At 46.1% G+C, this 16118-nt stretch overlaps 2 protein-coding genes and 1 long non-coding RNA gene across 20 annotated transcripts in view; 2 read left to right on the top strand and 1 right to left on the bottom strand.

Moving 5' to 3' along the window:
- LOC103545388 (cytoplasmic FMR1-interacting protein 1-like) overlaps positions 1-16067 on the top strand; it is a 40577-nt gene extending 24510 nt beyond the window's left edge. The window contains 4 exon segments of the mRNA XM_070572432.1: positions 4643-4786; positions 8123-8213; positions 10241-10371; positions 15857-16067. Coding sequence (XP_070428533.1) covers positions 4643-4786; positions 8123-8213; positions 10241-10371; positions 15857-15949 — 459 coding nt within the window. The 3' untranslated portion in view covers positions 15950-16067.
- TUBGCP5 (tubulin gamma complex component 5) overlaps positions 1-16118 on the top strand; it is a 122969-nt gene that overhangs the window by 47793 nt on the left and 59058 nt on the right. The window lies entirely within an intron of this gene.
- On the bottom strand, positions 14991-15884 carry LOC139075534 (uncharacterized). The gene is made up of 2 exons (XR_011526020.1): positions 15657-15884; positions 14991-15537 (listed from the first exon to the last, which is right to left on the bottom strand). It is a non-coding gene; the product is annotated as an uncharacterized lncRNA (long non-coding RNA).

Raw genomic sequence — 16118 nt, 5'->3', positions numbered from 1 at the left:
CCTAGGCTGGACAAGGGAAGGGCCCCCCTGTTGGCCCCATGGGTCTGGGCGTATGGCCAGCGAGGCCTGGAGGGCGAGAGGGAGGCTCAGGTTGGTGAAATGCAGGTGGGGGCCTGACGCCTCTGCCCTCCTCCTTCCTCCCTCTTAGCCAAAGATTTCTCACCTGCAGAGGGGTCCCCAGTGGCTCCTGCCTTAGAGAAGGGAGGTGGGAGATGAAAGCACCTTCACTGGGAGGCCCCTCAGGTTGGACAGATGACACTAGCTTGTGGTGGGACATGAGATCCAGGAAGTTACCAGACTGCCTCTTCTCCAACCCTAAGTGACACCCATACTCTACGGACCCCATTCTCATGCTCTCTGAGCTGCTGGTTGAGTGAGGCTGGCAACAGGGATAGACCCAGGTGCACCCATCCTGTCTTTCAAACTGGGGATGACAGAGGCCAGGATGTAGATTGAGAGCCAGTGTGCTGCCACCCCAACACAGCGTGCACCAGGACACTTTCTAAGGTGCCAGCTGGATCTGAGAATTAGAAAAGGAGTTTCTAACCCATTCTTTCCTGATTCTCTGTTCCTTAGAGTGTGAACCTCTCATGTCCGTCCTCTGGGTTGCCCGCCTGCCTCACTACAGACGGTAGCTTGAACTTGGCCGTACTGGGAGCATTTGCAGCTTGGAAATGGGCAAGCACTAGAATCCAGGCTGGTGTGTTGGTGCACACTGCACACCTCTCTGCCCCTCGGAAAGGGTGTGAGTTAGATTATTTTTAAAAGGATTAGAATAAGTGCTCTAATGCCCCTTTTCTGAAATTAAAATATAGTGCCTTACCTCCTCAGAACTAAAAGAAATTTTATGTAATTTTAGAAGTTAGGACTAGAAAGTTTGGCAGGTAAGATAGAAATTTCTTGGGTTTCTGCTAACTAAAAGATTTGCTATGAAGTTGGCTTGGCTCTGAAATTTTTAATCCTGCTCTTAGGCATGACCACAAAAGAAAGTTTTTATTGCATTGTAATAAACAGAAGTGTCCATGGGAAAGAGGAACCAAGAAATGAGGTGGTTCTTCCCTTCTCTGTCCTCCAGTTCCTCCCCTGCCCCAGCATTTGGAGAGGATAACAAGCAGTGAGGAAAGGTGGACGCTGGTGATTGCCCCCTTGATCTGCACAGCATCTAGCCATAGGGGTGTCAGGCCAGCCTCCCTCTTGGTCTCGAAGGGGTGGATTCCTGGCTTGTGTGGTTGGTTTCAAAAGAAGTTCCCCTCCAGCACGGTTGTGTCCATCCTGCTGTGTCCATCATCGTATTAAAGGCACAGGAGACACATTTTCATTCTGCAGGGTTTTCCTCCAGGAATGCAGGGAGACGGCAGTGTTTCAGCTTCCCATGTGGCAAAGCTGTGAGCCCACAGTTTCTGAGTAGCCCGGGGTCTGCATTCACATGTTGTGTGTCCACAGGGGCACAGACACTTTTGGAGCAAAGCAGGTGCCCATTTAGGGGGAAGGAAAGATTAGATGAATTGGATTTGATTGTTCTTTCTAAAGCAACCAGACGTGACTGAACTTGAACTTACAGATTTCAGCCTTAGTTTGAGAAATTATGATTGTGTCATTTTTATTCTCATAACCTAAACCAATATTTTTGTTAGATTATTTGGACTCTAACAAAAGTTTGGATGGGTGACATTGATGTTGACTGTTCATCTTATATGACACTTTTTTGAGGATCAGAAAAAGGCAGAACGCTGAAACATCATGATATCGGAGTTGAATGTTGTATTAGAAGGACAGTCATTTTATTTGAAGTGCTCAAAGCTGTCAGCTGCATGTCATTTTGCTGCAATATAATTTATAGTGTTTGTACCTGTGCGATTATGGAATACTCAGGAATCCAATCAAAAATCCAACTAGTTCTTTTTTTTGTGAATGATGAACTAGAGCTAGTGTCTTATGGAAATAAAATTGACTTAGATGAGTGGTCCATTTATGGCATTATCTTTTTGGTTCTTGGTAATATCACCACTCTGAGTGAACTCTCTTCAGCACATCACTGATACTCTTTCCTATAAGGTAAGTAAGACTGTACCCGATTGACAGTTGAAGTTGCACAGCGTCAAGTGTGTTAGGGAACCCAAGGCACACAACTCATGAGTCTGGAGCCCACATACTCCGGTTTCCAGGCAAGGCCCACGTCTCTGCATCAGACATGGCCAGCAGTGTTTCTTGAACTGAGCTGTAAGCGTGGATGTCCAGAGTGCTTCCCTCCTCTGAGTATTTTACCATGTAGTATCTGTAGGTAGGTCCTCCTCCCCTCCCTCTGAGTAGTTACATTATTCAACTTGTGTTGTCCCTAGCATCTGCCATCTTTGGGATGAGTGTAGTTCGCAGGGAAGTCAGACACTGGCTGAGGGGCCAGGAAGCAGGTATTATTGAGCCATAGGCCCCAAGCAAGTCAGGGTGACTTTCCAAGTGAATTTTCTCACTTGTAACCTGAGGCTATTGGATTTCAGTAGTGATTTTTGTGTTTTTCTTTTCAAGCATTAGAACTTATTATCAAGCAAAAACCTCACACAGAATCCCAGCACTTAAAGCACAGTGTGGTGCTTAGAGGAGGCAGTGGGAGGCAGTATGTGTCTGACCCAATGATTGAAATATGGTCCTTTCAAGTGTGATACGGTCATAGGAGTGGACATGTGACAGGCACTTTGCAGAGCTTCTGTGGTTCTCAGTGTAGCAGAGGAAATAGCTAAGATAATTATAAAACAGGGATGTGGGAAATACAGGGACCTAAATGGAGGTAAGCTTGGTATACTTCACTCAAAAAGTGGTAATATGTTGATAACAGTAGATTGTGATAACTTATGTAATGCATAATGTAAGACCTAGAACAACCACTTAAAAGATGTGTGCAAAGAGATACTGTCAAAAATGCTATAGGTAAATCACAATGGAATTCTAAAAAATGTTTAAGTGACCCATAGGGAAGACAGGAAAATGAAACAGAGCCTACTTAAATATTAAGAATTATATGTAAGTGTATTAAATGTAAGTGGTATAAATAAAAGAGAGATTGGCAGAGAGAATTAAGAAACATGACTGTACACGAAACTCACTTAAAATTAGTGATATGTGTAGGGTGAAGGAAAACCGATGGAAAAAGATATACCATGCAAACATTACTCAGAAGACAGCAGGAGTGACTATGTTAATACAAGATAAAGTAAATTTCAGAGCAGAGACTATTACCAGGGACAAAAAGGGACATTACATAATGATAAAAGGGTTAAGCCACTGAGAAAATATAGTAATCCTAAATGTTTATGCTCCAAACAACAGAGCTTCAAAATACTTGAAGCAAAAACTAACTTAAGTGAAAGGAGAAATGAACAACTCCACAATAATAGTTGGGGAATTCCATGTTCTTCTCCCTTAGTAATTGATAGACTAGGTAGACAGAAAAATCAGCAACAAAGAACTGAACACAATCAACCGACAGGATATTACTGACATGTATAGAACACTCCACCCAACAACATCAGAACACATTCTCTTCAAGTGCCCGTGGAGCATTCCCTAAGATAGACCATATCCTGGGCCGTAAAGCAAACCTCAACAAAATTAAAAGAATTGAAATCAGGGGCCAGCCCCATGGCTGAGTGGTTAAAGTTCTGCACACTCCGGTACAGCAGCCCAGGTTTGTGAGTTCAGATCCCAGGTGTGGAGCTACTCCACTCAGCAGCCATGCTGAGGAGGCATCCCACATGCGAAGTGGAGGAAGATTGGCACAGATGTTAGCTTGAGGCTAATCTTCCTCAAGCAGGAAAAAACAACAGATAGGCAATGGATGTTTAGCTCAGGGCGAATCTTCCTCACCAAAAAAAAAAGAATTGAAATCATACAGAGTGTGTTCTCTGACCACATGAGCTCCAGTTAGAAATCAGTAACAATAAGATGACAAGAAAATTTCCTAACACATTTCTAAAATGATCCATGGATTAAGAGGAAGTGTCAAGAGAAATTTTTTAAAAATGGCATTGAATTGAATGAAATGCAAATATATCAAAATTTGTGGGATGCAGCTAAAGAGTTTCTGAGAGGGAAGTACATAGCACTGAATGCATATATTAGTGATCTCCCTGCTGAGTATGTGTCCGTGTCCTTAGATGAGCTTGGAGGTTCCCTCCTACAGGAGACCATCCTGACTACCTTTCTCAGTTGCCCACCCTGCAGGGACTGCCGTTCCCAGCTGCCTGTACATCCCACAGAAGGCAGCTCCCATGGCCTCATCAGGGTCTGTCCTTGGGTGTCTCCCCCAGTAGATTGGAAGCAGCTCCATGGAACAGCAGTGAGGCTCTAAGATGTATTCATTTCTCATTCTGGGACCTCAAAATGGCTTCTTTAAAACTGGCAGTTTAATAAATGTTGAAAAACCAAACTGTTTTGTTTTCTTTGTTTTAGCAAGCTTGCTTTTCATGTCTTCAGTTTGAAGACATAAATACTAGTAAAGGCAGTCTAACAGATTCTCTGGATCTCTCCACCTAAGGGTGCCGTGTGTTGAGTGCATCTTTGATAATAATTCTTTATCTTCATGAGTGTGTAGGGACCATGTTGAGGACTCTGGAGATTTCATCAGACACTTATGTTCTCTATCCCCCAGGCTTTGAACTTGGCCTACTCTAGCATTTACGGCAGCTACCGGAACTTTGTGGGACCTCCGCACTTCCAGGTCATCTGCCGGCTGCTTGGATACCAGGGCATTGCAGTGGTCATGGAGGAGCTGCTGAAGGTTGTCAAGAGCCTGGTATGTTTCCCTCTGATGTGCTTCCTTCACCCAGTGAAGGGTTCTGCACCCAATTCCAATGTAGAGAGGGGGTTTTTCACTCCACCAAGCAATTCTCAGACACCAGCCGTGTGTCCTACAGTTCAACTCAATTCTGACACTGTCCACCTAGAGATAGCATCAGATCCTAAAGGTTAAAGCTCAGTCCTACAAGACTGCCCCTCTTCCCCTAGGTGCCAATTGCAAGTCCAGGTTGTCACCTTTGCCTCTGACTGACTGGCTGTAAATCAGAGATTTCTACAACCCCCTCCTTGGGTTTGATTAATTTGCTAGGGCAGCTCACATGACTCAGGAAACTAGTTTACTCACTAGATGACCAGTTTATTACAAAGGACATTAAAGGATATAAATCAACAGCCAGATGAAGAGATAGACACAAAAGAGCTTCAGTCTTCATGGAATTTGGGGCCTGGGACAGTGGCACATGGAAGCATTCCGGTTCCCCAACCTAGAGGCTTTCTGAACCTTGTCCTTTTGGATTTTTTGGAAGCTTCATTACATAGGCATGCTTGGTTAAATCAATGGCCGTTGGTGACTGATTCAACTTCCAGTCCCTCTCGCCTCTCTGGAGGCCTGGGGATGGGACTGAAAGTTCCAACCTTCTGATCAGGTGGTTGGTTCTCCTGGCAACCAGCCCCAGCCTTAGATGCTTTCCAAAGTCACCTCATTAACATAACAAAAGATACCTTTAAGGCTCACTTAACTTAGGAAATTCCAAGGGTTTTAGGAGTTCTGTGCCAGAAAATGGGGACAAAGACCAAATACATGTTTCTTATTATAAATCACACAAGGCTTTGAATTCACTGAGATAGAACAAACCAGGGAGTCTTTGTATCTGGACTGTTCAGTTTAGCTCCAAACATACACAGTTTGATTTCTCTCCCATCTTTCTTAATTCAAGAGAAGATCCATGTTATTTTAACTAAGTCATAGAAAAAGTTAAGTACTGTTGATGAAAATAATCCATCAGCAATCTATAAATGAAAATTTGGGAGAGTTTATTCTGAGCTAAAATCTGAGGACCATGGCCCGGGGCCTTTCTTCCTGACGGTAGAAAGGGCACCAAAGAAGTGAGGTATACAGAGTGGTTATATACCCCCAAAGAGGATCTTTCTCATATGATTGAAATGTCCCTTTCACAATAGTCACGAGACTGCTCTGTCAGCACAGCGATTGATGGACACAGCAGGTAGGTCTGCTGTCTCTGTGGACACAGCAGGTTGGCAGGTCTGTTGTGTCAAGCTGGGTGGTCACAGGTGAGCTGGGTGGTCACAGGTGAGCTGGGTGGTCAAAGGTGAGCATAGCAATCAGTTCCTAGCCTGAGGAAAGATGCTTATCCTTAAGAAAATGCCAATGTGGGGGAAGTTGCACCTTTATCTTAAGGCCACTTGTTCTTGCCATAGTAAATGTTTAAAGCAGATATACAGTGCGTGCTCCATGGCCACCGCCAGGCCCTTTTGGAAAAAACAAAGTCAGGCCAAATTAGGTTTACAGCAAATGGCTTCCTCATATACTCCAATATATCCTATTGCTTGCCATTTCTATTTGTCAATACCAAAATAGAGCCTTTCTTGTAAGAGAATATTATCCTTTATACGCATAGTCTCCCCTCAACTCCTTTTGTAAAGGACCACCGCTGTTGCCCAAAACTTGTAGGAAAAGACAGTGCTCTGGAGATGGAAGACAAAACAGAAACCAGGAGGGCACTATAGAAAGCCTTTGTGTTTCAGTTGGTGAGCATCTGGGAGGAGACAGTTCTGCGAAGACCCCTATTTTCATTTGTGAAATAGGAGTTTTCTTAAAACAAAGATTTCAAAGAAACACTTATGCTGGGGCAAGTGGAGTCGAGCGTGTTGGCCACGAGGAGTCTGAGCTATTGATGGGGGAGGGCTGAGCAAGGGCAGAGGGGGCTCAGCTTTGAGGTGGTGGTGTTGGCAGGATACCACTGCTGCTCAAAGGCTCCCGTTACCTTGAGAGAGCCGATTCCCACTTGTAGGGTGGACGGCATGTGCCCCTTTGCTGGGGGCTGGGGTGAAGTCGCAATGAAGGATTCAGATCCTCGTCTGTCTAACTTCAGACTGAGGTGAGAAGTTAGTGCAGGAAAGTCTTTTATTTGTCCTTTTGAAAAGGGAGAGAGAGAATATTTGTAGGTTATCATGGATTTAGTTTTCTATACATAATTTATTTCTGTTTTTAACTGAAAGAAAACTTTATAAAATCTCGATCTTTAATCTTTTTTTCCTTAATCATCTTTCTGTGACTGGGCCTCTTACCGCCCAAGAGGGGTTGTCTGCCTGCTGCAAGACATGCCAGTAGTCAAGAGGCAGGTGGTAGGAGAGAAAGGGTTTTATTACAGCTTGCTAGCAAGGAGAAAGGTGGCCGACTAATGTCCCAAAGAACCGTCTTACAGAACAAGGACTACAGGCCAGTTATATATGGGGCTGGTCTCTGGGTTGGAGAGGCATCTGGTCTTTCTTAGTTCCTGACAGTTTTTTGTTTTAGTGGGTGTGCATCAGAGACTGGAGCAATGCCCTATACCCTGGTCTTTCAGTTGTCATTGACGGTGGCTATCAGCAGAGACTCTCTGCCCCAGGGTCATCAGATTCCTAAGGAACTCAAAAGAACTAAGCTATCAACTTATAGCAGCTGGGAGGGGCCATAAAATCTACACAACATGTCTGGATTAGTTAATCAGAGGTCATTCAAAGTTATATTATGGTTTCTTTTCTACAGTATGGCTTCGCTTATGTCAACTTTGTGTTGAGCCGGTATCAAGCCCATTTCTTTAATGTTCTTTATTGCCAAATATAGATTTTCGTGTCTTTTCCATGATTCACATACTAGTCAAGAGGAAGCTTGAAGCAGAGTTTATGGCCACATAAGTAAAATAGCTATCCATCAGGAAGATGATACGATCATTAGCAGTGCAAAGCAAAAGCTGACAAAATTCTGAGAAGTTGACAAAATCTGCAACTGTGTAGGTCACGATCAAAAACCAATTAGAATACAGTCATGTGTTGCTTAACAATGTATCATTCTGAGAAATGTGTCAGGCCACTTGCCTCCTGAAAGGGGAGTTGTGTTTTAGAACATCATTTAGTCAGTTGTGTCAAGTCACCCTGGTGGAAGCTGCTTTCTTTTTGTGGATGGAATTTCCTTTCTCAGCCAAAGTGATTCTCAGTCCTGGGCATAACCAGATGTTTTACTAACAGACTCTTTCTCAGAAGTCCCCGTGCACTGCCCACAGCCTCCAGGACAGTGGCAGCCGGAGGCTCACACAGCCTGTCTCTCCCACAGCTGCAAGGCACGATCCTGCAGTATGTGAAGACGCTGATGGAGGTGATGCCCAAGATCTGCCGCCTGCCCCGGCATGAGTACGGCTCTCCCGGTGAGCATGGTGCCTCCCTGGGTATGGTGGGGAGGGCGAACGTCAGCCCTCAGGCCACAGTAAAGAGCGTTACTGACATGGATCTCACCCGCTTTCCCCGGGTGGGAGGAGGCAGGAGCCCATGCAGAGCTTGATTGTTTCCAGTAGAACAAACAGACCAGTCTGTCAGCTGGGGCAGGTGTGCCGAAGGTGTGTTGGAGTCACCGTTTTGGGGGGAGGAAGCTGTGGGAGAAGCCAATGCCTCTTAGTTGTCGACGGGTAACAGGGCTCTGAACCCTGTGCCCCTCAGCTCCCCCACAACACCAGGACCTTGAAGATCACCAACCCAGGGAGGGGCAGGAAGCTGACTACCCAGTCCAACTGCTCTGCTGGGCTTGACGGGACCAGGCCTCAAGGGCGCCCCATGAAGGCACTGCTTTCCCACAGTGCAGTCTGTCCCTCTGTAGGGCAGGCTTCCCTTCTGGAGCTGTGGGGCTCTAGGACAGATGGGCCGTTCAGGGTGCCAGGCCCATGTGCCTGACAGAAGCTGATTGGGGCTATCCAAATAAACAGCCTAATGATCCCAGAAGTATTGTTCAGGATAAAATTGGACCATGGGAGCCCTTGTCTCTTAGGAAAACTGCCTTTTGTCTCCTATCTTATAACACTTTCCTGAAAGGTGGACAGCTGTCTCATTAAGTGACTTGGGTCCACTCATGGTCACCAATGAGAGACGTTCTGATGAGTAGTCGGCTGGTATGGCTGAGCTCCCAGGTGGTGCCCAGTACCTGCACAGGGCTGTTCCTGTGTTTGAGGACATGGTGACACGACCCATTGAGCCACTGTGAAGGGAAATAACCATTGGCGTGGCCTTGCTTAGGAGAACTTAACTTTAATTCATTGTCAGAAAGTAGATGAGTAATGCCGGGAAAATAAAACTAGTGCTCATATCCTGACTAGAGATGGGAATTTTAAATGTTGAAGATGAAGCCATTTAGGCCAAATTCCAAGCTGGTCTAGGGCAGAGCTGTGGACCGCAGGGCTGCTCGTCACATCTCTTGCCCACTGCCACCCGGTGTCGGCACAGAGGCTGGTATAGCCCAGGTACATGGGCACCACCTCGTGGGTAAAGCCATGTTGCTGACAGGTCCCGCTCATATGTGCCTGTTGGGGGATGACACACGTGAAGGAGTGTTTTTTCCCCTAGAGGGATGAGTTCACACCAAGGAATGTTGAGAACAGAGGTGTGGACATGGTGAGGAAGGGAGAGCCTCTCAGGCAGTCAGGGCAATGCGGGTCCTTGTGGAATGGCATTCAAGGCCCGACCTGTTGGGATGAGGGTTTGGAATCTGGTAGATCTCCCACTTTATTCTTCTCAGGGTTCTTCTGGCTATTCTAGGTCTTCTGCATGACCATATAAATTCTGGAGTCAGCTTGTGGATTTTTGACTGGGTCAGCATTGAAAGTATAGATCAAGTGAGGGAATATTGACTTTCTTTCCAGTCTTTATACCTTGTGTCTTTTCACGCCTTATTACAATGTCCAGGGCCTCGAGGACTATGGTGAAGATGCGTTGTCTTGCTTTGGAGCTCAGGGAGAAAGCTTGCAGGTTTCACCACTGAACATGCTGTTAGCCGCAGGTTTTTTGTAGACATCCCTGATGAGATTGACTACATCCCTTTCTATGCCTGTGAAGGGATATTGAATTTTATCAAATATTGTTTCTGCCTCTGCTGGAGATGACAGTGTGGTCTTTCTCATTTATTCTTGTAATGTGGTGCCTCCTTGGAAGATACAGCCTGACCAAGAAAGAAGCCCTGGAGCCGAGGCCCAGGGCCCAGGTGGTAGACAAACTACTGTTGCAGGGAAGATGTTGGGGTGAGGTGACTTGTGGTCATCTCCATAGCGGGCATGGTGGCAGTGTCAGAGAATGTTTTGTGGCTTGCAGAGGTCTCCTGGCTGTGAAGCCCAGGCTGGACCCTGTGCCCTGCCGAGGCTCAGCCCCTCCAACCTCTCCCAACCCCACCACTCACTCTCTGCCACTGCAGGCATCCTGGAGTTCTTCCACCACCAGTTGAAGGACATCGTTGAGTATGCAGAGCTGAAGACGGTGTGCTTCCAGAACCTGCGGGAGGTGGGCAACGCTGTCCTCTTCTGCCTGCTCATCGAGCAGAGCCTGGTGAGTGGGCAACCCGGCCCCACCCCATGCTGTGCTGAGTCACTCCCCACAGGTGACAGAAGAAGACATCTTTTAGAGGCTTGATTTATTGGGGTTATTCATGGGAGTAAGGGGAGTAAGTGTTGTAAAGCCCCATTCTTTTTTTGTGACTATCTAGATTAATTTGAATTTGTTTCTGACAATTGAAAGACAAAAATGCAGTGTAGCTCTTCATTGAAGAATGTTTTACCATGTGAGCGTTGTAAAAATGTTTTATTATGCATATTTGCTACACGTAAGGTATAAAGCACGGCTTCCATGAGAGCTGTCTGCAGTGATGGAAAGTTCCATATCTGAGTCTGTGGGGCACTTGAAATGCGGCTCAGTGTGACTGAAAAACTGATTTTTAAATTTTCATTAGTTTACTTTTCAATAGCTACACGTGTCCCATGACTGCTGTGGTGGACAGCATAATAAAGTAGCAGCCCACCACCACTAAGCAATCGCATGGTGGGAGAGCCACTTTCTCCACTGATTGCCTCCTTGTGGTATCATTTGTGGCCGTCCCTCTGTCCCTTGTATGTCATGTCACCTGGCAGTTGTGAATTGGAAAGCCTAGTGAGTGTAACAGAGAATCTCATTGGCCTTCTCTGCCTTTCCCTCATGACCAAGGAGGTGGGCATCTTCGTTTGTTGCTTGGTTCTTCCTGTTTTGTTAAATGCTCTATTTGTGTCTTTTGCCCATTTTTCTACAGCTTGTTTATAGAAGTTCTTTATATATCCTTTATGTATTACACATATTGCAAATACCTCTCCCTGTTTGTGGCTTATCTTTGCATTCCAATGGTGGTGATTCGTCATAAACTGATACTCTTAATTTGAATGTAGTCTTTTTTTTTATGGTTAGCACTTGTATCTTTTTAAAGAAGTTCTTCCCTACCTAGGGATCATAAAGATATTCTTTTATCTCTTTATCTAAACGTTTTAAGTTTTGCTTTGTACATTTAAGTTTATAATCCTCCTGAAACTGGTTTTGTATGTGATGTGAGAAGTGGATGAAGTTTCTTTCTTTCCCTTTGGGTAACCAGCTGTCCTTCCTCCAGTGGCTGAAGGACTCCTCCTTTCCTGCTTATCTGCAGTGTCTCCCTCTCACCTGCCTGCTTTCTGTGGTCTCTTTCTTGGCTTTCTGCCATGTCTCGTTGATCTACCTGTCTGTCCGTGGCATAATAACACATTGTCTTACTCATTATAGCTCTAACTTAAGTCTTGATACCTGATACCTGACAGGGCATGTTTTCTTACCTTCCTCTTCTTCAAGAGTGTGTTGCCTCTTCATGGATCTCTGCTCTGCTCTGAAAGTATGAGAACCGGCTTGCCAATTGTATTGAAGAAGCATATTGGCATTCCAATAGGGATTGCATTGCATCTCTAGACCAGTTTGGGGAGATCTTTGCTATGTTGCTTCTTAAAGCAGTCTCTTGTCTTCAGGGCCCTGGCAAAGGCAGGGTCATGCTTTGCAGTGACGTGGGTCAGGGTGCCCAGCACACAGTTCAGGCGTGGCAGTCAGCCTGCCAGGCATCCAGGGGCTGAGCCATTGGACTGGCTACCTTACCCCCGCATACACAAAAAAGAAAACATGTTGGCTCATATGTCAGGGAATCCCAGGCTGGTGTGGACACATCCAGGAGCTGATGGCCTCCTGTCAGGGCCTGTGTCTTTTGGCTTCCCTCTATGTTGCTGTGTTCCTAGGCAGACCCTTTCCATGTAGTGGTAAGGGGGTGACTCCCAGGCCCTCGTTGTCCCTACCACTCGAGACTCGGCATGGACCCTGAGTGAGCAGCCCGTCACGTGCTGCCCTCTCCCACAGCAGGAGTGATGGCAGGACCTGGAGAACCCACCGGAGTCACAGGGCAGGCCAGCAGTTCCCAAGAAGCAGGCAGGCTGACCGGACCAGTAAGCAGCCAGTGTTTAGGGCAGCCTCCTCCAGGAACGTGTTGGGGAGGACTGACTCTTTTACCTAAATATATGTAAATTTTTAACAGCCAGATAAATTAGGAAGAATTCCTTTAAATAGTAATCTCTCTTCATGAATTTTAGCTATTTAATATAGGAAAATTTCCTTCAGGTGGCTTTTCCTGAATATACAACGTAAGGTGCAGTCTCTTTCGTCCACGTACATCTAAGCCTGAAGAGGCCTTTCAGTCACTGGCTTGGGTCAGGGTCGGGGAGTTTTACTGAAGGGGGACTGCCTTATAGAATTGATTTAGTCAGTGCCAGGGAACTGTTAGACGGCGGGTTTCTTTTCTGGTCCAGCTTCCCCTTTAGCAAATAAGATAAACTGTCAAAAGCTTTTCTTTACCAAAATAGAAGATGTCAAGGAGGCCTTGTATGAACATAAAATAATTACAGAACCACGGGGGTTTGAAGCTGAAGAAACAGTACTTGTCTCTCGTCAGCTCAAAGGAACAGTCTGTACTCACCGTCAGGGCAATAACCGGACATTTGTTGGCTTCAGGAAGGAGTGTGATGCTCTCTTAGAAACTTAGGGAAAGAGAAAATCTGGAACCAGTGCGATCCGTGCCCACCCAGATTCTTAAATTATACCTGTTGCCTCTCGCACAAAATCCCTCTGAGAGTTGTCCAGCACTCTTCAAGGCTCACCACAGTCCTGTGGGAACTGGTGCCTCAGTGAAGGGCTCTTCTAGGTCTTGGGAGCTTGGTAAGTGCCCGGTCTCCGGCGCCCAGCTGACACGGATCCCCGGTGTCTTCCTTCTGAGACCAAGGCCTGTGTCTCAAGTCTTTGCCTCTGGACTTAGCTCCATTTAGTGACAAGCACAGTGCTGGCTACCTGGGAAAGAGGCTGTAAATGGTTGTCACTTGATCTTAAAGCAAACCTCGGCTAAGGAGTGGATGGATGTTTCTCGAACAATGAATAAAAGTGAATGAAAAGGGCAATCTACAATGCAGTTGAGTGCAGTTTTGTTTTCACTGCAGATTCCTCGGCCCATGCTTGAGGGCTCTTGTGAGCACCATGTGTGGTTTTTGTGGACAGGGTAGCCGTGCCTTGCAGGAATGCCTTTGGCCCCTCCTTCTCCCACCCTCTGCTCCCTGTCGCCCCTTTGCCTCTGCCTTCTCTGGCCCCTCCTGTCAGCGCACCTTGTCGAGGTGGTGAGAAGCTACTCCTTCTGTGTTGGACGAGTCTGCTTCCAGGCCCAGCACCAGATTAGAGTTTTGTGTGTTGCTTTTGTCCTTTTGGAAATAAGGGGTGATGTTTTCCAATAGGTTTGCCAGGGTGGGGCTCTCCAAGTTGGAAGACGGCATGGCTCCTCTGACTGCGTCTCAGATGGTTATGCCCACGTCCCATCCAACCCAGGGGTAGATGTCTTCTTGGTGGTTATTTTGGTCTCTCCAAAGAAGGTGGTAATAAAATATGTTTTGGCATCTGCACAGGCTCCCACTATTGTAAATAAAGATATTAAAAGAAAATGTGTCCTTCAACTTGTCACAACATTAGAAAAGAGGGTAACCGTCACCCACTTGCTGAGGGCACCAAGTGTGTGGGTGGGGCCCCAGGGGTCCTGTCCAGTGAGGCCATGCAGTGGTGGCTCCGGCTGGCACCAGGATTTGATTCAGTAGTGAAAAATGTTGATCTTATTCTGAATCTGTGCATTGGATAGATAAATCTTCTAGCTTTGTGAAAGACTCCCTAAAACCAACCTAAATGTTTTGGTAATGTAGCTTTTTTTAGCTTGTGCGTGTTAATAAACTTTTTGTTTTAGAATAGTTCTAGATTGCTTGTTTTTAATGCTGTTCTCACTTTTTTCCTGGTTTGGTTTAGGGGCAAAGATTTGAACTCAGTGACAGTGGTACCTGGAAGCAGCACAGATGGCCAGTCAGCCCCTTTGGGGTGGTGTTGCCAGGTGGCAGGCCCCTTTACCACCTGCAGAATTCCCCCTGTGTGGCTCTGCCCCAGCCTTCCCACCAGCAGCTCTCTTCCCTTATCGAAGTCTCCCTTCCTCAGTCCATTGGCCTGGCCACTTTCTTGTGTCAGTCACCTTCCAGCTGCCCTCCTACCATCTGTGGGTGCAGCCAGTCCAATCGCCCTTCTCCACCTTGCTTTTGTCACTTGATAGTAAATACATCCTGGAGACCCCTCCACATTAGTAAGTGGTGACATTCCTCATCCTTTTTATAGCTGCGTAGTATTCCACTAACATCGCCTCCTTTTATGTGTTTATATAGTGTGCGGTCCCCATCTGATCCTTTCCCTTGTTTTAGTTTGTCCCTTTCTCCTCCCCCCACACCTCCTTGACCTGCCCAGGGGAGGTGCTCCTGTTTGCACTCGCCCGGAGGTGGCTTCTATTACATATATCCTACATGAAGGGCTCAAGCACTGCTTCTGGCCTTAGAAACAGAAGACAGGGTGTGGAGGGGTCAGTCTCCATCTGGAATGTCCTGGTGGAGCAGGTGGCGGCTGACTGGCTGCTTCACTCTGTTTATGTTAAGTGACAGTGAGACACTCGATGAGTGTAGAAACTCTTCTCTTCCTCTTCTGGATGTTAGCTTTGGCATCATCTTTAGGGAGATCCTCAGAAGGAAAAATCTCATCAGTCAGTATATGTCTTAAGTTTCTGATAACCATTTCTTTGTTTAATAATTTGCTTTATTACTACGGAATTATAAGATTTCAGGCTGGGTATAGAGTAGGGGACACAAGAGCCCATTCTCCTTTCCTGCCTCTCCGTGGTGAAGGTACCACAATCCAAGGGGCCTTCCTTGAGGTATAAGAGCCCTCAGACTCTGGAAGGATGCCCTGTTCTAGACCATCTTTGGGCTCATGGTGGGGTTTTAGGAATTCTGCAACCCCTGATGTTGCAAGTAAATTTTCTCTCCACATTGCATTATTCTGGAGAACGGGCCTTGAATAGTGTAGGGTTTTATACCTCTTTAAAGGAGTTTTCGATCCAGCTACAGGTTCAGAGCAACTGTCCAGAACTTTGTTTGGGGCTCTGAGGAGAATGAGTAAATGCTGCGTACAAAAGCGATGCTGCCCCTTTGTTTCCACCGCCTGCACTGTTTGCAGAGAAAGCGCCCTTCTTCCTGTCTCTGCCGTGGTGTCTTGTTATAAACTCTGGTTCTTAAGGGGCTGGTAGCAAACTTGGGGGTAGTGCTGCCAGAATGGTAAATCCTGGAAAACAAAGGCCACATTCAATGTTGGATTTTACTTATGTCTATATTTAAAGTAAATAAAATTAAAAATTCCATTTTTCAGGTGCACTAGCCACATTGCAAGTACTTAATACCCACATGTGCCTGGCAGCTGCCGTAATGGACAGCACAGATGTAGAACATTTCCATCATCCCGAAGAGTTCTGTTGCATGGTGCTGCTTCCAGTGTTTATTTAACACTAAATGGCAAAGATGTACCTTGTTTTCAGCTCCAGATTTGTCTGTCCGGCTTTACGGTGAGAGAAACTTCCTGATGCAACCTTCTCTTTCTTTCTCAGTCTTTAGAAGAAGCATGTGACCTGTTGCATGCAGCACCTTGTCAAAACATTCTGCCAAGAGTCCACGAGAAAGGTGAGCCTGTGTCCCTCTGACTAGGGACTCTAGACTGTCGTTTGCAGTGGTGACCACGGTCTGTGTGGCCAGAGAACTAAAGTCCACTTTTGTTTGAGTTTGGCACCTGTTGAGTCATAACTGGGGGTAATTTGTAGTGTAACGTAGTTAAATGACTGTTGAATAACTGGAATATTTAGGGTTGCAACG

Source organism: Equus przewalskii, chromosome 1 (assembly GCF_037783145.1).
Source record: "Equus przewalskii isolate Varuska chromosome 1, EquPr2, whole genome shotgun sequence".
Taxonomy (NCBI): domain Eukaryota; kingdom Metazoa; phylum Chordata; class Mammalia; order Perissodactyla; family Equidae; genus Equus; species Equus przewalskii.
The sequence above is the reverse complement of the archived record's forward strand: the minus strand, read 5'-3'. Positions and strand labels throughout refer to the sequence as shown.